Source organism: Elaeis guineensis, chromosome 3 (assembly GCF_000442705.2).
Source record: "Elaeis guineensis isolate ETL-2024a chromosome 3, EG11, whole genome shotgun sequence".
NCBI lineage: Eukaryota > Viridiplantae > Streptophyta > Magnoliopsida > Arecales > Arecaceae > Elaeis > Elaeis guineensis.
The window spans coordinates 114,898,694-114,921,936 of record NC_025995.2 but is presented as its reverse complement, the minus strand read 5'-3'; the positions used below and the strand labels follow the sequence as shown (position 1 = coordinate 114,921,936).

The 23,243-nt window shown below is 37.4% G+C and overlaps 1 protein-coding gene across 1 annotated transcript; it reads right to left on the bottom strand.

Annotated features, from left to right (window-relative positions):
* Positions 1-11,759: 11,759 nt before the first annotated feature.
* Positions 11,760-13,532, bottom strand: LOC105041495 (UDP-glycosyltransferase 72B1-like). Its single transcript, XM_010918458.4, has one exon. It carries the CDS (start codon positions 13,401-13,403, stop codon positions 12,000-12,002), a length of 1,404 nt encoding a protein of 467 aa, XP_010916760.1. The 5' UTR covers positions 13,404-13,532; the 3' UTR covers positions 11,760-11,999.
* Between the last annotated feature and the right edge of the window lie 9,711 nt (positions 13,533-23,243).

Sequence of the window (23,243 nt, the reverse complement as noted above, 5' to 3'; positions counted from 1 at the left end):
ACTTTTCCGCCAACGGAAGGAAAGTTTTGACCAAGTTCAATATTCTTGAGTAAGCTTTTAAATATTTGAAATATTGCACAAAATTAGAATTGGAAGAGGGACCTATGGCATTTTGAATAAATGCTGTAAATATCCAAAATTACGATGTTGCTGTTGATGCTGGATTTGATCATAATGTGGTCTTGCGGGTTTTATTTCGATAGTTTTCAGTCACTATTAGGTCTTTAGAATATATTTGTGTCTAGTGATTTTGATTTTAGGTTTTTAAAGCCATATGATCTGTGATCGATATTGTATTTGGTTTATAAAAAGATTTTTCATATTCTCTCTTTAAAGAAACTGAACAAAGCCTCTTTCAATGTAGTAATATGAGAATGGAATGGATTATTGAGAAAAGTTTGCCTGGAATTCGGATTTTGAACTTATTTCTCTGTCTTCCTCTTCCTCTCTATCTTGTTCTTTATCTTTTTCACAACATATTTATTCTCTCATTTATATAGATTATTCATTAAGATAGCATCAAATCCTTGACGATATTTGGTGGCTAAAGACCATTCACATCAGAATTTTTGGAGAGAAGCCTTTCTTAACAGAATTGCATCGTATATTTTTGGGTGGGACAGTTATTTAAATATTGAGTCACCCAAATTATATCACCATTGCTATACCGATGCTTCTGCTTCTTAAACTTGCTGCCATCATGCAATTAACTGCTTGCTTTTCTTGTGTTTTCTTAATAAAGTCGAATTACCTAGCAAATAAAACAGAGATTCAGGATCTATTCTAATTCTTATACCGACTTTTTCTCCCCTTAGATAACATTAGAGTTATTTCTAGTAATAATTATTTCTGGAAAAGTACTCGACAAATAGCAGGACTTTCAACAGAATAACAATTGCAAGAATGATGATTTTTATTTCAAACTGGGGGGGAAAGCTTAAACAGCCAGTGGTTATTATTTTCCATCCATTAGTTAATGAGAGGAATGAGAAGCAGAACAGAATGTTGGAGGCTTAGCCCATAATTCGCTTAATTGCTTCATACTTATTGTAATTTGACAAAATTTATCTTTAAAAATAGCAAGTTATGATCCGATTTGTCAGGTCGCACCATGAACGACTAGTTTTAAGCAGATTCAAGTTTGACATACGTGAATTTAGATGATATATAAATCAATTTATCTAACTTGTTTATCAAATAGAATGGATTCTGATTTAGATCTTTAATCTATTTAATTTATTTTGATCTATTTAATAATTTAATTAGATCATAACTCGACTAATTTAATTTATTTAAGATATATTTAATTTATTAAAAATTTATTTTATCTATTTCTATCCTGATGTCGTAATCCGCTCAGCCTATTTAATCTATTTAAATCCACTTAGTTCGTTAAAAATTTATTCAATCTATTTAATTTGTTAAAAATTAGATTATATAAATTAGATCGAATTATTTATTTAATAAATAAATTAAATTTATTTTTAAAATTTTATTTAATTTAATAAATAAATTAATATTAGATGGATAAATTTTTAATTCAATTGACATTCGAGCTTATCCGATTGCCATCCCCATGTGTCAGATTGCAATTCTCCCGTCAAGACGTTTTGAACTATGTTTTTTCACTCAGATCCTGGTCAAGATGCTCCACTCCATTGACAGCTTCAGGGGGAGCCCCATGCTTGTCTAACTTTTTAACTCCACTGCCAGGGAATATCTTAAAGGACTTTGCTTTTTGGTCAGCACAAAATATACTTTCCATCTCTCTTACGTGGAACCCGTTCAGTGCACAAGAAAATGGTATTGGTTTTGGGTACCCGAGCCACCAAAAGTAGCCGTTCGAAGCAAATGCTACTTGAACGTAGGGCGTTCTTCAAGGCAGTCGGACGATCGATCACAACATCCATTCACATGAAAGGGACCTGGGCTCAGTACTTACGCTATTTCCGACATACTTGTTCCCTGTTCCCTTGTTTCACAAAACAGTTCTCTCAGCCCTTTAACATTGCCTAGGGTAAAGAAACAACAGTGGCTTCACATGGTGATGCCATGATGCCTGGGATTTGAAATCCAGAAGAATTCCTGGGCAAAAATAAGAAATGTAATTAGAGAGAATAATGCAAATAATTCAAAGGCCAAGTGATGAATGCTGACAGCATACACATGAGAGCCCAGTTGTGTTCTTGTCAAGTGCTCTTCCTATAGATCACTGAACCACGGCAAAATGTTATGGCCAGAGGCTAGCAGTTTTTAAGCTTTTGACCACTAGTGGTCAGTTGACATGTTAATAAAGCTGAAGTTTATGGATCCAAAACCTATTCAGGTTTTTTCGTTTCGAGGAACGGAAAAACTTATTCAGGCTTATATGGGAAAAAAATAAGAATAAATATCCCATTTAGGCCAATTCTTTTGAGCCTTTTCTTCTCGTAATTTCCGGTTGTCCTCTTGCATCATCCTTGACTTGTTTAGGCCTTCATATGAATTGTCCAAAATATCTTGATTCGTTTGGAGTTATACATTGTTGACCTTTCCCCTGACATCTTAAGCTTTCGGCGCCTAGTGTTGTTGATAAAGAGTTCTGGGCCTTCGTGAATCAAATATTGGAAGTCCATTTCTCCCTGAAGGTAAAATTGTTTTGTTGACATAATCGGGAAAAAGAGTCTATTTTTCTTAGAAATAACTGGAGGTATCTTAAGGAATGCATAAAATTTGGAAGGAATGGACTTCTTAGAGGCAAACACATATTAGGAACTGTGTCTTGCAGGCATGGGATGGTTCATTTGCTACTTTTCTTTGCGTTGTTTTTTGAAATAAATGGAACTTTAGAATTTTTTTGGAAGAACACACTAATAAAGGCCGGGTGGCTTCTTTTGCCTCCTTTATCATCAAAAAAAAAAAGAAAAGAAAAGAAAAAAAAAGAAGAAGAATTCTTTTGGAAGAAATAAGCGGGTTTCGTTTCTTAAGTTGTGTGTTGTTCAGTTCTCTTTTCACCACTGCATTGTTTGTTTGGTCTTATTTTGTTTTAGTTATGTATCTGTAAATTCTGAGCTTTTTATTTTAATAGAACGGGGTTAGCTCTGCTACCTCCTGTTCACATCAAAAAATATATTTTGTTTTAGTTATTTTCCTCTCAGAGAGAGGGCTTAAAACGTTCCCTCACGCATGACTTCCCCCATGCACATGGAGGGAGAAATGAAATGAAAGACAAGTGGACATCACAATGAAATTAATCGGATAAATAGTTGAGAGGCTACAAAATGGTCGATATCCTTTTTTTTTTTAATGGAAATATGATTCATATATGCGACGAATATTGTTGTGTTCCACTAAAAGGGCACCCTGCAGAAGTCCTAACGATGATGAAAATATGAAGTTTCTAGCATAGCTCTTGCCTAACAGCAAAACGGCGGTCTTCTTGTTGCTCCCTGCCGCTGCTGCTGGTTGTTTTGTATTCTCCTCCCTCTCTCTCTCTCTCTCTCTGGAGTGGCCTCTGAGTCCATCGGCTAAAAGCGCCATGTTCATCTCCTCCAGGGCTCTGAATTCAGAAGCCACTAATGGCTACATTTACAACAATTTAATTTACAAGGGAGGATAGTTCCTTCTTGGATCATTGTCCTGCCTCCAATCAAAAAAAAAAAAAAAAATCCCCCACCTTCCAATGTGAACCATTCTTATGTTTATTAATTTCTTTTGGAGTACATTCTGAGAGTGGAGTACACGTGCATTAAATAGATTCTATGCTGCATAGTGAACAAATCAATCTGACACCATAGAAACCAATTTTGTTGTTTCTGGACCATATAAGCTTCCATCATTTTTCAACTAAACAAGCTTCAATTTGCATTAAGATCTCCTGACATTGCCAGGACTATGTTCTTAGATTGTGTCTCATTCTTCCAGATTCAAATTAGCAAAAAAAGTACCTGTAGACTAAACTGAAGCTTGTTATTTGAATGGACATATTTACTACGGGAGTTTCTGGTATCTTCCCAGCAAACCAAATAACTCTTACAGGAGCTATTACTAATACTTTTACAAGAAATTTTTTAAGAGGAATAAACTCTTACGGGAGTTGATAGGGTTGCTATGTATTTCTGAAAAAAGTAGTACTAGTTATACAGTCTATCAACTATAGCTTCAAAATGGTTTAGAGCTTCATCGTCATTCTGCACTTTCTTCGTTTTTTTAGGACTCCTGGACCCTTGAAGATATCACTTTTTTGGCAAGTAAATATAGCAGAGGAGAGATTTTTTTTTTTGAAGCTATAGCAGAGGAGAGATGAGATATCCTTAGTGGGTTTCTTTTAATATTCCATATAGCCCATACGCGGATTATTGACAATGATAGAGAACCCAGATCTGGTGCAATATTTTCTATCCACCGAGTCCAATAATATAGAGGCCCATAACGAAGATTATCAAACCACATTACTATTTTTACAGTTTATTTCAGAGTAAAAGTTTTAGCAACATTGCTACCTTGTTTCTGACAATTACAGCATATCTATATTTCTACCAAATAAAAGCATACTGTTCTTTACCAGCTGAAGGAGTAATAACTAGCTCTCTTTTTTCTTTTTTCTTTTTTTTTTCAAAGTTATAAATCTACTAATAGCTCTTTAAGGAGGCTGATATGCATGAACTCCTGCACCCTTTTAGTTCCATCCCTTTTAGAAAGAAGGTACAGAAGCCTGATATAATTCACTACGATACAGACTACCGAAGAAAGAAGAACTTTCAGGTCACATTTGGTGGCATGGTCATGTATTTCAAAGCAAGCATATAGTAAGCCTTTCAGCTGGTTCTGTTCTGTGAGAACTTAGTTGACATGACCTAAATAGAATCCACTAAAGGCTTTTATTATGAAATTAGGCGTGAAGATGAAAAGATGGTTTATAATGCACCCTCCTGTTTACAAAAATCAGACAAGAATCCCTTCTCACAGTAGTTCCAAAGTTTTGATAGTGTGACAAAATAACAGATGGCATCAGCTATACCATCAAGAGATAATCGCTCCTTCACAAAATTTCAAATATTGGTGGTCCTTAAAATCTTAGAATGAACTCAAATTGAAGATTTATCTAGGACCTATGTTGTGGTCACAAATCTCCTCGCTAGAAAGTTATGAAATTTAATTTCACCTAGAATTTTAATCGGTTCTTTCATGTTTCATTACCCAACTGTGTTTTAGAAGAATAAAAAGATGAGATCCCAGAGGACAAAAAAAAGGTAATTGTCCTTAAAATATGGTTTGAGCTGTTCTTACTTCTTAGAGAGGCCATATAATGAGAATGCATCATTGTCAAATCGAAATATCTGATATTGTGGAAGTCTGGTAGATGCTTAATATAAGCAACTCTAATCTCCACCTCCATTGCTCATACAATTATGTACCTTCCATCATGACCCATAGCGTATCTTTTGCACACCATAGAATAATGCAAAAGAATTCAAGATGACAGTAATAACAGTACTAACCAGTAATAAAATACAAAGTATAAATAGCCAAAGTTGAGTGAAATAAGACGCCGAACAAGTGGCTCCTTGCAATTACATTTCCTTTTGGATGCAGAATGAACATTTCAACAGTGATCAGCGTGTAGAACAAACTTATGAGAGAGAAATAGGCCAAAATAAATGTGAGCGTCAGTAAACATCTGCAAAGAGGCTTGAATGAAATCAGACACGGAGAAGTCGTGCCACGATAAATAACATAAATAGGAATAGGGGAAAGAACCGATGACACAGGTGATGCATGAGAGTGCCTCATTTAGTGATCAGCCGTCGTTGGCCTTTGTTATGCTCTAGTCTTTGTCCTACCTCTCCTCATTTACTTTCACATTTACCACCCCCAACTACCCCCCATCCCATCATCAGCTCTCTTCTTTAATAAACTAGAATGAAGTCGCTGTTGCAATCAGTGTCCTTTTTTTTTTTTTTTTTTCTGGTGGCATCTCTTCTATCCAGTTGATGAAGAATATGAAATTCTTATCAGAAAAAAGAAAAAACAATAAAGGGTCTGAAAGTTCTCCATTAGTTCAAGTTTTCTTGCCGTTTATCAAGGTTCCTATCTCTTGGCAGCAGTCATCGTGCAGCCATGATGATGGGCCTCTGTTTTATTTGGCAGGGATTGATGTAATACTCAACTACGAGAAGAGAGTAATTGAAACCTTACATTCCAACGGCTAGTTCACGAGTCCTATCGCAGTTATTTCAATGCAAATCTTCTGCAAAATACAAGGTGGTTCGAACTTAATATTTCCATATCTCCAATCATTCAAAGCCCATACAGCAGCTGCGCTACACCATATGCGATACAATAAATACGCCATTATGTAGTTATTACAAGACCGTAGAAAATATAGTAGTAGTCTGCAAAGCTGCCAAGGCACAAACTCTCTATATGCGCGTGTGTGTGGTGTGCATACACAAATGGAAGGCTGTATACGCCGCGAAGTGGAATTTGAGTTATTGCCATAGAATGCAATTTTGGGCCACAATCTCCTACCCTCAAAAGGTGTGTACACTTACAGGCCTACAAGATTTATTTATAGATAGAATAAAATAAAAATGCACAGAAGTCAAAAACGTACGCAGGAATTAAACCGGTACGTCACTGTGTGGCATGTGGGCGTCTCACTCTCAAACATGCATAAGCGATAGCGTTGTATCATCTTTTCATGTAGGCTTCATTAATTTCTCTCTCTCAATGGCTTCATTGATGCCTCCCTCGCATACATTGAATGACACCACGAAAGGGGTATGAAAGAGAGAGAAGACACTAGTATGCAGCCAGTGGCCATACGAATATAATCACCATTTTATTTTTGAGGAAAAAAAAAAATACAAACACCAGTTTGAAAATCCCTTCTTAAATGGGATAAGCAGTGGGAGGGGAGGGTGGTGTTTATGGTCCTGGGGAATTGTACGTGTCTGAATGTCGGATCCTGGCGGCCCCCGCAACTTGATTGCAAGAAAGATTCTGGCCGCCTGAAACGTCACTCTCGCCCCACGAACCGTTGGGAATCGGGAAAACAATGGACGCATCCCTTCGATCCCATCTCCCGCTTCCCTCGCCATAAGCTTCTGTTTGGGCGCGGATGCTGTTTTCCTTTTCCTGCAGCCAAGCCAGAGTTGGTTGAGGGCCATCACCAGCCCAACCATGACCCATTCTCTCGAGAATGTTATGGAGCACCAAATAATCTCACAATGAGTTCTTCAAAGCCCATTGGCTGCGTCTAAACTCCTGATTCAATCAACCTCTTGGAGTCTTGTGCATGACACCAACCCTTGTTGAATTATGTACCGATCTTTCTCTGCCATGTTGCAGAAGGAACTTTGTGTGTCTCTCAGCGGGCACCCCCTAGCATGACTCGTTTTTCCATTTTTGTGTCTCCTAGTCATCCACATGTCGTGTTACTATAATACATGGGGATGGGGGGGGCCTATCCATCCAAATCTGGGCCAGCCCACTTATTTGACAAGGCATCGTGTACTTGGTTGGAGGGACGGGGTGTAATGCAATCATGCCGGGCTTGCCTTCGGCATTAATGGAAGGGAACAGGGCTTGCTTCTTTGGTGTGATGGGAGATGGAGAGACTTGCAGGAATCTCTGAGACCATCAGAGCCCGAATTTAAGCCTGCCTCAGTGGACAGTGGCGAGCGTTGCCCGGGCTCGGGACCTATTGGCTATCGGTTGTTGGTGGGGGCACGGTACATACGGCCCATGTTGGTTGGGACGCTTGGACGTGGTAGGTCCAGGGCACCCTATTGGCTAGCTTGGCACTTTGGTTCAGCAATTCACTTCAGCGTCGTTTGGGCCGGGCTTGGTCAGCAGTCTAAGCAGACTGGCCGTGGAACGATTCGCGATCTTTCTCGGTGGGAATCAGGTGATGTGACACACGTTTAAATCACAACTGAGGTTGGAAGTTTCATAACACTGATTGTAGCAAAAATATGTGCAAGATGGATTTCTTGCATAAGGTTTAGAAGAATACAAACCATTTTATCATGTTATATACAATGCAAAGCTTTTAATTTGGACCATGTTAGGGCTGTTGAAGATTTCAACGATCATGTGCTCGAGATCATGCGACCATGCATGATTTGACATGGTGCTTTGGAAGATAAGATGTTTGACTTTTATTTGTAATAAACCATCCTTTTGATTCATCCTTTATTCATTTTGATTTAGAGAATAAAAAAAGGTTTTTATTAACAAATAGTGAAATAGAGAATTTACTGCCTAAATATGCCGATATCTTTATTGTCATAGAAATAGGAGAAAAATCTATGATCACCTATGAGATAATAGCTAATTTTTTCTAAGAACTTACTCTTGATCATATGCATTTGACTTACCCTTCAATCCAATTAAAAATATAGGTGGCTTGAGTACCATTTAGCTACGTAGCATATGGTAGGTATCGGTGGTTTATATATTCGCCAGTATATCCGGGGTTATTGTTGGATCCGACAAACCTGTTCTGCTCAGAGGCTCTGATTGATGTGTACAGAGGAATCGAGAGGTATCTCCCAAATCAAATAACAGGTGAATCCAAGAAGTGTCTCTTGGAATCATTTAAGATGGGAGCCATCTAAATTGACGACATTTCTTAGTGCCAAGATGTAACTTTTGTAGAAATGAAAATTTAATAAACTTATTTGAGTTTAGTAATCGGGTTTTGTTATTTGCATGAGCAATATGCTGGAATGCGGTCACAGATGTTGCATGCAATTATGGATTTAGTAAATATGGGTAGTTGACGTACACAAGCCAATAAAAAAGCCAAAAACAAGACCTTATACGCAAAATTACATAGAAGAAATGCAAAATAAGATGGATGCTAATCGTATTGACATAATCTTTTTAATTTAAAAATGGCCTAACCAGACCGAAGAAGGCGGAGCCCAGCGACCAACCACTCGAAGAACAAGCCCTGATACGTGGACCCAAAAAGAGGCCCAAGGCCCACCAGTACATGCACAAAGCAAAATAATTTAAAAAAACGCGTCCGTTCTGCGGGATGGCCAAGTCTCTCCGAAAGGCGCATCCTCCATGGAGCGACGCGTCTTCTTCGCCAAGACACGTCTCGTCTTCTTCCTCGCCGAGCGATGTTGCCGACCACCTATGCCGGAGAAGATGGGAGAAATTCCTTCAATCGCTGTCTCCGAAGTTCGTTCACTAGCGCCGGAGCACATCAGACATCCATCCGAAATTGTCGTCGACTCTTGAAACTTTTGCATTTTGTACTTCGCATAATCCAAATCGCAGCTGGAATTGCAATTATATGAAGATGGGTGCAATGGGTTTACTCCACCATCCTCATCTATGTCGTGGTGGGAAGTAACTACCTTGATCCCATGACAATAGAGTGCCACTATTTGAGGTTTATGATGATCAAGAGCTCATGGCTCAGTGTGTGTGTGTATTTGAGGTTTATGATGATCAAGAGCTCGTGGCTCAGAGTGTGTGCATGTATATATATATATATATATATATATATATATATATATATATATATATATATATATATATATATATATATATATATATATATATATATATATATATATATATGAGATATTGTCTGCTTTAAATCATGGGCTTCATGATTCTATCCATCCGAAAGCTCTTCATAGAGGATGGATGGTCACTTTCTACATAAATCAAAATTTCTTTTAGCTTACAATTAATATGAAACTAATAATATTCTCCCTCCTACAATACAACAAGTTTTATATATCAATCAAAGCCATAACTTGAAATCTTAGGGGCTCACCATCTGCTTATTTAGCTTATTACATGACATGAGGCTAAACCAGTTACTAGTTACCGGTTCTGATAAATGAGACGGATAGCTAAGACACAGGCTAAATTACCTGTCCAAGTCTATTTCATGTGAGTTCTGTCCGTCTTTTAGTTTAAAAAAAATCTGTTAGAAACCAGGCTACTATACTTTTTTTTAATATGAAGCAACCTACTGTACTTTATTCAGGATGGGCAACAATACGGTCAGCGCTCAGCAGCCTTAGAGATTTCATTAATCATTTTCTTAGCAGATAAATGAAGTAATCGATCTTCTAATCACCATTCATCTTGTGGGCCCATTCTTGTCGCAATTGTCAGAGATTGATGGAAAGACATTTGGGAGTTGGCTTAGGCTTGATTGCTGTTGTTTTAGTTAGAGGATGGCCTTTCATGCCAAAATTTTAATGACTCTTTTCCACCGGAAGCCGGCTTGAAGGTGTGCGGAATACCGGTCTATCAGGCATGGATGGTTGGATCGAGCATGAGTGGTTTTCATTTGAGCCAATGGATCTCATTATTTAGGATGATCTCGTACCCAATCTTGGAGACTTTAAAAGAAGTTCATGATCTTACCCAAGAAAAAGTAGAGGAGGAGGACGAAGAAGAAGTCATGATCACGCTAATTTGCAACCAATCAAAATAACAATTGAACGTAAACTACCGTGACAGCACAGATAGTTATGGACTTCATCTCTGTCTTATCTCCTGACCGTACGTCCAGCTATATGTTAATGGAGTTGACAAAAGTGAGCGTTAATAAATAAAAATATCTAGAACTTGCGACGTGCACATAACCTCAACTTGAAGGAAAGCTGTTGAATGAATTTCTTGACCAACTCAACTAGTGTAGAATAAGCCCTTTTAAATTGCCTGAGCTAACCAACCCCATAGCCACTAATTGTCGCTGGACATATAAAATCAAGCTTGCATATATTTCGTGGTAATGCTTATCGTCAACATGTACTTCCAGCTAAATATCCATTGTTTAAGAACCACGGTATTAAAATTCCAACATAGTATAGCAATCAGGAGGCCTTAGTGCCAACATAAGATTCGACTATAATTTGCAATACCAACCCAAGAATTAGCAATCACTCCCTCAGGCCCCTTCGGTGCATTCACCGGCCACCTATTATCTCTGGCACTGCTCAGACTGAGGACCCACCCTTGCAAAAAGCACGAACAGCTGCATCCCCAAGAAGCTCCACTCTCCTCACATTCTCTTCCCTTCGTCAGCCTCCACTGTATTGCGCATGACCCTTTTTATTTCTCCCTGTATAACCCTTCATATCTTCTGTTGGTGGCCACGCAAACAACAATCGCACCTCTCTCATGATGCTGTTTTATTAGGTGGACCAGGTCAACTGTGGACCAAGGATAAAATCATCCTATGTCATGTTGCTGTTACATATAAAAAAGAAAAAAGAGGCGGAAAAATGGAGTGATATCAACCTAGGTTTACGGTGGGCCTCGTCCACCTAATAATTTCTCACGACGGGTTTGGCCTAATATTGCCAGATGAAAGGCTGCGAAGCAAACCACACGGCCCAGCCCTTATCCCTCTCCGCGAAACCCACAGGCTCAATTAACAGAACTCGTATGTGTCGGCATGGATAGCGCAGATTGAACATAAATAATGGGCACTCTTTTGAACCAAGGCGCTCAGCAGAACGGTGGGGTAGCACAAATTTAAAAGGATAATCTGCCCTGTCCGGCGGATTCAAAATATGCTCCGAATGGGAACTGCACATTAATCATCCAAATGGTCAGGAGAGGTATAAGTTACCAGTTACCTGCCAATAAATTAAAACGCTGAGGGATTTTGTGTTGAGTTGTGAATTGTGATCCCCCGCATCAACTTAATAACTTTGACTACGAGGAAACCACCGATTTTGAGCGCCATTTGCCTTTATGGATCTTGGCCACGGAACTAGCATGAGACGGGCCGATTATCAAAGGGTATTATTCTCACATCTCGTGGTAGTGGTTGGACTGAAACAATCAAGCATGGAGTACACTCTTGCCTATTGTCAACTTGCGCTTATTTTACTGTTGTAAGCCAACAACACGGGCACTACTTTTAAGGAAGAGAGCAATAAAATACCATATCACATCTAAACCGGGAATTGCGATAACAAACAGAGATTCAAACATAACCAAACAAGTAACACGCAGCCTAGAAATCATCAGGTCCTCCTATCCATCCATTCACGCGCCACCTCCGACAAGGCCCTGACCGAAGACCCTTCTTGGCCGAGGGAACGAGCTGCGACATGACTGAGCTCCTCCGCCCTCTTCCGCAGTCTCTTCCCTTCTCCCCCTTCCATCAAACGCTTAACTACACTCGCAATCTCATCCCTCTGTACGAGACCACTCTCACTTACTTTGGGCCTCAGCGCCACCTCCACATCCTCATTGAGCAACACCGCGTTCAGCCTTTGCTCCGCGAATAGCGGCCACGCAATTAACGGCACTCCCTTCACGATGCTTTCGAGCGTCGAGTTCCACCCGCAGTGCGATATGAACCCTCCGATGGAGGCGTGGCCGAGCACCGCCACCTGCGGGGCCCACGAAGGGACAAAAAATCCCACACCCTTGGTCCTCTCCTGGAATCCCTCTGGCAAGTAGTCCAAGGGATTTTTACCGCTCTTGTCCCCAAAATACGTGCCAGTAACATCCCGTTCATGTGGGCTCTTCACCACCCACAGGAATCTTTGGCCGCTCATCTCCAGACCCAAAGCCAGCTCCCTTGTCTGAGCGCGCGTGAGGGTTCCCCCGCTCCCGAAGCAGACATACACCACCGACCCACGCGGCTGCCGGTCCAACCACCTCAAGCACTCGTTTTCCTCGTCCGGCGCGGCCCGGACCAGCGGCCCAACCGGATAGACCGGAGGTACACCGTCAGCTTCCTTCAAAGCTTTCGCGGCCCCTGGCTCCAGATCCTCGAAGCTGTTCACCAGGATCCCCTTGGCTTCGTAAAATCGTTTTGTGACGCGGATAAACCAGTTGTACGCCTCGCTTCTCCGGTCCTGCACCGTCTCGATGAAATCCGTCCCTTGGACCGGCACGCACCCGGGCATGCGGACCGGCTCGGGCAGGTCCCGGTATTCCCCTTGGAATGTGGCGTCCAGCTTAAGGAGGTGGAAAGAAAAGTTGAGAGCCAAGCACGAGCAAGTGACGAAGAGGTAGGCCGGGATGCCAAACTCGGAGGCCACGTCCAAGGCGTCGATGCAGAAGACATCGATGACGAGTGCCGCGAGAGGAGCAGACGAGGAAATAGCTCTCAGAAGGGAACGGAGGTGAGGAAAGTTGGCGTTTATAGTGAGAGAGACGCGGGTCTCCAGTTTGGTGGTGCCATTCAAGGAGTCCTCGGGCGGGAATTCGGGGAGGCAGACGGTGTCGACTTCGTCGGGTAGGTTGTTGAAGAGGGCCCGGTCGACGGTGGCGGAGGGGTCCGCCGGGTGGGTGATGAGGGTGACGGCGATGCGATGGCTGCGAACGAGGTGGCGGGCTAACTCGGCGAAGGGAATGATGTGGCCCAGGCCGGGGCTGGAGAGGAGGGCGATGCGGGGAGGCCTGGGGTCTTCCATGGGGTGGGTAAACTGGACCTGCTCTAGCCTGGGGTTGGTTGGGGTTCAAGTGGGAGTGGCGATCTATATCTTCACTGGATAATGAAGAGGAACGGATTCGCCGTGGGAAGGGAATGCGATTGAACTTGTAAGCGTTTTATTTTGTCGTCTTTGTCTTTAATGTGCAGGAAAACTGGCATCATCGAATCTGCATTATAAAATGGGCTGGCGTGTCTGACTAGAGAAAAGTAAACCATCCAGCCATTTTACCAGGTCCATGGCACATGCCATGAAGAGAAGAAATTAGATGTGGAAGGACCCTTTTGTATGGTTAAGTGATAAGGATTTTTTTTCCCCTTTTTTAACATGATATAAATCACTAAATATGCATTAATTTAGGCAAACTAGATAGGCGGTCGAAGAAGAATTTACAAAACTATCCAATGTGAGTCCATTCATGCATCTAATTCAATGATAATGATGACTTGAAGGCAGATTACTTATCAGTCAACTGAACGATGTGGATTAATTGAGCATAATTGGGACTTATTTGAGCTAATGAGTCCAATATAACAAACATGAGAGTAACCAAGATAACCATGCACCCTATTTAGAGAAATTTAAATAATTACTGCTCCCACCATTTTGCAATGAATTAAACTGAGAATTGGATGTTCTCTATCTTGATGGTATATATCTTGCTAAGAGATTATCTTGATGATGCAAATTGTTTGGGTTGATATTGCATATATAGATTTTCTATCAAATTCTTCTTGACGTAGCTTCTAAAACTTATAAAATGACCAATTAAAAATTGATGACATAAAGAGTGATGGAATCCCTACTCTCTAAAAAGTCAACTTTTTGTGGACTTTAAAAAGAATTTGTATTCTTTCGAGTTTAAGATTGAGTGGAAAAAGTCCATCCTTGCCTGGAGACTAGAACACTCTTACGCAACTCGGGCAGGAGGAAAATGAGCTTTAATAAATCAAACAATCAGAGCTTATGAATGTTACTTGTGACCCGTATATCAACCGGAGAACTTCGAGAAAACCTATATCCACATCAGGTCTGTTCCTCTATGGTATCATGGCCAGCTGAACTTGGGCAGGTAGCAAAAGTCCATTGCCAAGAAGTATGTAACAGCCCCTAGGAGTGGTTGGACTTATAAAATAACGCAAGGACTAGAACTACCACGAAATGAGGAGGAACAAAGGCAAGGAGTCGCCACTTGCACTCATTGTCCACTGGTGCCTTCGTTTTTTTTGGCCCTTTCCTAAAATAGCAACACGCCAACAACGCATCAACCTGGCATTGCAAGTTGCAACTCGGAATCCAAATGCCGACTAATATTATGAATCGCACTACTACCGATACTTGCGCTATGAGCTTAAAAATTATCGCATCATCCGGCACGTCTGTTCGCAGACCACCTCTGACATTGTTCTACATGAAGACCCGTCCTTGCATGAGCTAGCATGCAAATGTGTTAAAACACAGACCACGCCCGTTGATAGGATAGGAAATTTAGTGAACCGGGCTGAGCTGAGAATTAATGCACTATCACTCGATGGCATTCTAATATAATGCTCTATTATATTTATTTTATGTCGCAAGCTCACGTTATTGTAATTGGATTTTGATTTTTCAAACTTAGTTATCCACATGACAATTATCAATTCTTTCTTTGTGGACAATGAAATATATACTATGTTGTACCAATATACACATGCACGCACGCACACTACGCGTTTTTATCTTTTGAGAATTTTTTAAACTTTACCATCTAGAATGTTAAATTTATCAATAATTGTAACTTATTTTTTTACATAATATATAAATTTTCAGATTTAAAAATTTAAATGGCTCATGATTTTTTTGTTATATTATAATTAAAAATGATTCAAAATTTATCAATTTTTTATGCATATTTTTTATATTAATTTTATTTTATATATACATATATATATATATATATGTATATATATATATATATGTATATATGTATATATATATATATGTATGTATATATATATGTATATATATATATATATGTGTATATATATATATATGTATATTAAAACTTTAAAAATATTTTTAATGTAGATTTGGTCCAACTAGTTGATTTGGCTGGAGTTGGGATATGCATCTTTGGTCGGGTCCATCTCAAAGTTTAATAACTACTAGTTTATAACTCCATGCAATATATAGAATTTAATTTTTTTAAATAATATTTAGTTTTATTATCTATTTTATTGTACCTATTCTATATGCATTTTAAAAATATTTCTCAAGTGATGCAATTTATATTTTTTTATAATTTTTAAAATAATGATCATTATATTTATTAATAAAATATATATAATTGATTTTTTTTTTGCATTACTTTTTCATATATCATCCATAGTATCAAAAATTAAATATTATCAGAAGCCTTTATATTATTATATTAATTCTATTTCATCAACATATATTAGGTAATTATACTACTTTCTCAAAATGATACTAATATCTATGAATAAGGATTGGATGATGTATATATAATATTTCTAAATATGAGAAAATTATGAAATAAAAAAAGTTATATTATAGAGTTTTATAATGATATTAGAAGGAATTTTTTTTAATACAACATGAGAGGATTGATGAAATTTACTTATACTCAATTACATACCTATTCTTGAATTGCTCAAATCTGATTTTCATCCATTCCATAATAATTTTTTCAGAAAGTAAAAAAAATCATAAATTTGAAGAAGTAGATTTATTGAAATGATGGATAGATGATCCCCTTTTCTTCTCATGATACTGATTTGTGGAAAGAAAATAAATTTAAGATCTTTTATATTGATAAACAAATGAATCAGTTTTGAAGATTAAAATAGTAAAGAAATATGATCTATTAGCAGTGAAAAGAAAAATTTTAATTCTTACAAAAATCAAAAGAAAAAGTAAAAGAGATCTTATAGATCTTTTTATTATAGATAACAGTTCATTATGGAATCCTTTATTTTTTGTGCTATGATTAACATTCCTATAAAAGCAAAATAAATAAAACATCAATCATCATTCTAATAAAATAAAAAAAAGAAGGTATTATCATTAAGATATCGACTTAGACTAGTATAGAATTAAATTTTTAAATAATCATCTTTGAAATTAAATTCTAAAAAAATATTTATTTTATGAAATAATTATCATATATATGATGAAATTATAATCCATATAGATAGCATGCTATTCGATTCTATTTAATCAGTTGTCATGTTTTCAATGAAAGTGGTATAATTACCATCACAGCTCGCAAAATATTAGGAATTGGAAATGCTAAATTGGTATATTATACTTTAGAAAAAAAAGGGCATATTAAAGGGATGGTTGTAGTTGAAAATTGTGTGGCCCAGTTGATTATCAAGACCGTTAAATAGGTGGGCCATCTCCATCAAATGAATTTACTTTTTATCATTTATTTTTTATTTTATTATTTAAATTAGAATTATATATAATGCGATTCTATTTTCATTCATGATGGAGAGAGAAAATACTACAACAAAAATGATCATTACGATATTTTTAAGTATCGCTATAAATCAAAAAAAATATCGTAAATATTTTTAGTGGTATTTTTGTGGTATTTTTTTATGTGCTGTCTTAAGATGGTATCAATAATTAATTATCGATATTTTTAAAAAAAATATCGATAAAAATTTTTATTTTAGCAGTATGTATAAGTATTTTTAAAATTTTAATGTCAATATTTTTATATATTAATAAAAATTATCCAAAAATAAGTGTGTGTGTGTGTGTGTGATTCTGTAGGTAGGGATTTTTGTTTTTTTTTCCGGTGAAATGCGTGTAGGGATTTTTGTCTTTTCCCGTGCAAAACGTTTTCACCGGCATGCATCTGGGGAAACGCTGCCCGCCTGGTACGTGAACATGGGGTTCCTCTTTCACCAGCTTGGATAGCGCAAGCGACGTGTTGTTTTCCCCTTTCTAGAGTATCGGACAGCAAGAACACATGGAGCAGATGGATAGTCGCCAATGGTCATCAATGGCGTTGTTTCCAAGTGAAAAAAAAAGGAAAAAAAACTGTCTACATAGACTGATCGGCATAATTTATATTCCGCTGTCGTGTGTAACTTCTATATGTACCTTTAATTATTAAAAGCTTGTATCATTAAAAAAATGGATTAAAATTTAGCTGATACATGCACTGGCTAGGCCGCTAACATTTTCTGAGCCTAATAATGTCAAAGGTCAGGTTAACGTCGGTAACACCCCCAGTCGCCCATACAGCATTGAAGCAAAATAAGGACAACATGGAGAATCATGTCATGTGAGGGCAATAACTTAGATAAGAAAACCTTCAACTAGGATACAAACATTACATTGAAAATGCATGGGCATCATCCATTGTCCTTGATTTATGATGCATCTTATTTGGATGTAATTTTTGGTTGGATCAGATCCATGCGAGCCAGTCCAATAATGAAGCAACATGCACAAATCGTATATGTATTCATAACGATGCAATATCTACAGATGTACATGTATTGCATTTTTTTTTTTATATGCCTCTTTGTATGTGCTGCTTCATGATTGGATATCAATCCACTAACTGAGTGGTGGATCTGGTAAGGGAGTGAAGATAAGTTTGTTGTTTGCTGCCTAACGTGTTGGGCCACATCCAACCCACTTCTCAATATGTCAATTGGGCTCACACAACCGACAAGACGATTTCTCTCAATGGACGAAACCCAACAGTCCATAATAATTGCTGAAATGGGCATCTCGGGAATCAAACTGCAGCCCATTGACAGTAGATTCTTAGATTGGGCTCATGCAGTTGTCACTCTGGCAAAGGCTTAATTTGGTGGGTCTATGAAGAGGACTTGTTTGTCAAAACGATCCAGTTGGATCAGATTTGAATTCGAATCATTCGGTGCAGCTATCAGCACTACAAAGATGTTAATTAATTTGGTTATTAGATTATGGAAACTATTCGTGATTTTTGCTCGTTTTGTCCGTTGTTCCGGCTTATGAATGGGTCAGCCACCACTACTTTTCTAGATAGCCAGCGGAAAATTTAAAATGTTATCGACTTGTCCTCCATATGGGTTGGAGCATCCAAGTTTTTTTGTTTTTCGGCTTTTTTAAGTAACAGCACATAAATCATAATACAGGTATATTAGACCTTGTTGGGCCCATTTTTTCTATCAGATAAGAGTTCCAGGTAGCAAACATGGTTGTTTATACTTTGTTATCCCTTGCACCTCTTCGTCTCTTTGCTCTATCTTTTTATGATTTCATGAACCTCTTTTCATCATCTTCTCATTATTCCAGGTCCTTGCAAGACACATCATGCAAATAAGCTGACTAGCCTTCAAAAAAGAGTTTTAACTGATTTCTTAGCTAAAATTTATAAACCTTGACTTACATGATTTTCTTGTGCAGATGAGGAAGAATGGATATGGTATTAGAAATTGGAATATTGAAAGTTTGAGAAGCTCATTGGTTGAGTTGGAGTTATGAGATACTATTTACTAATGTCTTGATTATCATCCTTCACTAGTTTTTATTTTTTCAATACTTAAAAGGAAGTAATATTTTTTTGCCTGCATACATATCTCTCCATGAAAAATTATTGATTAGAATGATTCTATCATATTTATCTTGTACCATCCAATAATAAATCAATTCATCAATAATTAGTAAAAAAAATTATATTATTATCTAAACTTGATTAAAAATTTTAAATACAAAAAAAATTTATTGTAAATTATGATTGGCTGACTTATAATTTTTATTATGATGTATTGATTTGTTATTGAATGGTTCAAAATACATATGTTAAAATTATTTTAACCAATAATTTCTCCCTCTCCGTAGCGGAACTTTGCGGGTGTCTTTAGTGCCTTTCGAAAAGGATACGCTCCGATGGAATTTAGGCTAAGATATTTATTTTATACTATTCGATCCCTCCAAGGCTACTTCGGTCTGCGTACGTTGCCTTCCCTTTGGATATCCAGCGGTATCCATCTCTCCGGGACCGGCGGTCTCCGCCAAAATCCATTTCTCTTCTTTTTGGTCTACCCGGTAAAGCGTGGCCATGATTTCTCAAAGGAGTTTTTGCCTGATGACGAGAATCTCCTTTCAAAGCTGGCGGGACTCGCGTGGGACTCAGGAGAGGAAGTACTCGAGTACGGCTGCATTTTCCTCGTCGATTTTCCGGTCGCGTTTCTTTTTGTTTTTTTCTTTCTTCTCTGCTGTCTGTTCCTCTCTGCTTTACTACCTGTACAATTTTCGTTCGGTTTTGCTTTTCAAGGAAATAGGCAGGAGGGTCCTTAACCTTTCTCCTTTCATTTTTTTTTTTTTTTAAAAAGGGGCCTCATGGGTCCGTGATGGGATGCACAATGAAGCTATTCTAATCCAGTGGATAGATTTTTCTTTTTTTTTTTCTGAAATACCAGAAAGGTCCAAGCTCTTTTATTTTTTTTAATACGAGTAAAATATTTTCTAATTAGACATACAAGGAAGGTCCAGATTTCCGATATTAGTTGTCCATGTCCTCTAGTTCTATGGATAATTACGGAAAACAAAATAAAATATGGGTAGGTACATCACATATCTCACCCACTTACTGGTCATTTTAGGATGCATTGAGTTCATGATCAGAATTGAAAGTGAAATTGGAATCAAGATAGATTGGAAGGAAAATCAAAGTTGCTATAATTTTAACACATTTAGTTTATGAGGAGGATCAGAATCGCAATGACCAATTGAAATATTTTTGAAGATCAATTAAATGGAGAGATTTATTAAAAAAATATTTTTTAAATAAATTTAACAGAATGAGATTTGAATAAAAAGAATATGGTTGTATTTTGGAAGATTGATTTTTTTTTTTAATAAAAATGGGGATGGAGCTCCTCCCAACAAAAGGATGGCTCGTTCCCATTTCGATATAAGAGCCTAGCTTCTCCGACCAAAAGTGTTTCAAGAACTTGCACTCATTTACAAGGACCAAAAGTTGTTCAGTTGCAGCCCAATTGATAAAGCTTTACAAACTCAGAATGGCACCGTAGGGATCCACCAGTAATTCTTGCTTTACGATAGGATAGCCGCATCAATTGGACTTACGTTTTGCTGTCGGTACGTAGCACGTGTTACACAAGAAATGGTCCAAGCAGAAACCAGATCGACGTTGAGATAATCGATGATTAAATAATCGTTAGCGGCCGTGCTGCTGGGAAAGCTGACATCAATTTTGATAGGCTTTTTGTTGCGGCTGGTTGCGAGTGGTGGGACTCACACACGTGACTGCGGTCCCAATGAAAGACATAGGCGGCATAATGGGATTCTGAACTTGGTTCCATTAAGTATGGGTAATTAAATATGGATGGCCTCTCGAAAACATCATCTATTTAATTTTATGCTGGTCACGTATTGTCCAATAATTGCCCAAGCGACATTTTGGACCAGCTTGCTCTCTGCCACAAGAGTTGTTATCAGAATCCTCTCTTTTGTGAGGGAGAACCTTCTCTATTAAATGAAAGTATGCCCACATTTTCATCTTGCAAAACCATCAAATTCCTTTTTTGCTTCATCATTGATGTCAATGCAATGTGTTCTAGCTCATGAAGGCAATGTTTTCATGATATATTTGAACCAATAATGCTCCTTCAACCAATGCGTTCATGATCAAGTAATGGACTCCCAAGTTTCAAGTCCTCTTCCAAAAATTAGCCTCAGACCAGCTAGCTAATTAGGAAAAAGATTCCAAAGTTGTTGTACATCATATTCTTCCTCGAGGTCAGAAGCCTTCAGAATTTTTCTTTCACTCCCTTTGTCTATCCTTTATGGTGTTTCCATGATCAAGTGAGACCAACTTAAGTTTATATAATAGGGTGCCATTTATATAGCACTTCCAAAGATAAAATGCCCTATGTGATTTGGATCGGCCCATTTCAAAGCTATTTTTGGATATTTAATAAATATAGAATTAGTTCAGTCGTAATCTTATAAATTTGCTAGTTGTATTGGACTAAACTAAAAATTCTATAGGATTTTCAGTCTAATCATCAAAATAAATTTTAAATGATTATTTTGAGTTACATGGATCCTTTCCTCTGTTAAAAGGTCACCCATCTGTTACTTTGCCCCGATTGATTTTCCTCAATCACTTTTCCACAACATTGCTCTAAATAAATGGAGGTCATCATTGTATTTTTTTAACCCAACTATTTTATTTCAACAAGAAAAAGATGCTCTGCTGTGTATCTGAAACTGAAGTAGTTCTGTACCCAACAAATGAAAAGTTAAAATAATGGAACATATATTGCACTCTTGGTGCTCGTGCCAATGACCCCTTAAAATAACTGAAAGAATACTCCAAACCATAGAAACAACCTTCTCAAATATTAGCTTTTATTTTTTTTGATGGATTGTGGGAGAATTAAGATTTTTTCCCCACTCAATTCAATTAATTTAAAGTAAGTATACATACAAAAGAAGATGGTAGCGTATAATAGCACCAAATCTATATCCCAAAAAAGAATCTATTTCTCCATATTAACCACTAGACGAATCGGATGCAATTTCGATAGCTCTTTGTGGAAACTTTAAAGATTTAAGTGTTTTATATGAGTATGCTAGAAGAAAAAACTTAATACAAGGGATGTGTTGTAGAGAAAATTTGGATAAAATAAGGGTGGATGCATCCTTTGTCAACAAGCTCTACAGACAGTATATCACCATTTTTCCGCTTGCTGTTTCTTCTCATCCATTTGGAAAACTATTTGCACATTACTTGGAGTGCTTTATTCTCAATTTAGGATGCGTTTGATTAGTCATTGAAAAAATATTTTTTTATTTTTTAATTTTTAAAATATAAAAATCAAAAAATAATATTTGGTAACACTATGAAAAGTAAAAAACAAGAATCAAAATAATCAAAATAATTACTTTATATGCAAAACTAAAATTTTTTATTTTTTTAAATTTATTTTTCTATTTTTTTTGCTTCCGTACATCTAAAACACCAAATCAAAAAGTAAAGAGCCCGAATCCTTATCCCTCGTTGAGCTTTTCACCTCCCCACCCCCTTCTGCCTCCTTTCCCGAACCCTTCTCCTTCGTCAAGCTCTTCACCTGCCATCCCCAAATCTTGCTTTTGTTTTATAGCAATATAGTTACCAAACATATTTTTTACTTTTTTAACTTTACTCAATAACAAAAATTAAAAAAATAAAAAATATTTTTTTAAAAATTAAAAATTAAAAATTAAAAAATATAACCCATCCTTAGTTTTAATTTCTTATGCTTTGATCGGCGAAGAAAGAATTTCGCAAAAGCTATGCGGCCTGTAGTTCTTATGCTGCTCTCGGCTATGCAATGAGCTTTTTAGCGAGAACGAAATGCCAGAATTTTTCGCAACAAGCATTCCTCCATCAATCTATTACCTCCAAAGGAGCGCACCTCTTTAATGACTGGTCGTCTCTCTGAAGGGACAGTTCGGAGAAATTTCAGATTGAAATCAGTTTTGATCAGGGAAATTTAAGATTTAATTTCAAATTCAGAGAAAATACTTTCTCAATTTGGACAAATCTAATTAAAGATTAAAAGTATTCCATGCCAACTGACAGACTAATAGAATTTTCAGCTGCAAGTACTGAATTTCAAGCATGAAGACGGTGAAAAGCGTGCAATGATGAATTTGTTTTTATTTGGATGCTGCTATCTATGAATCTCAGAAGGGACGGTTCAGAGAAATTTCAGATTGAAATCAGTTTATTCAGAGCAATTTCAGATGTAATTTCAAGCTTGCCTTCAATGGAGTTTCATCAGCAATCCTTCTCTGTTC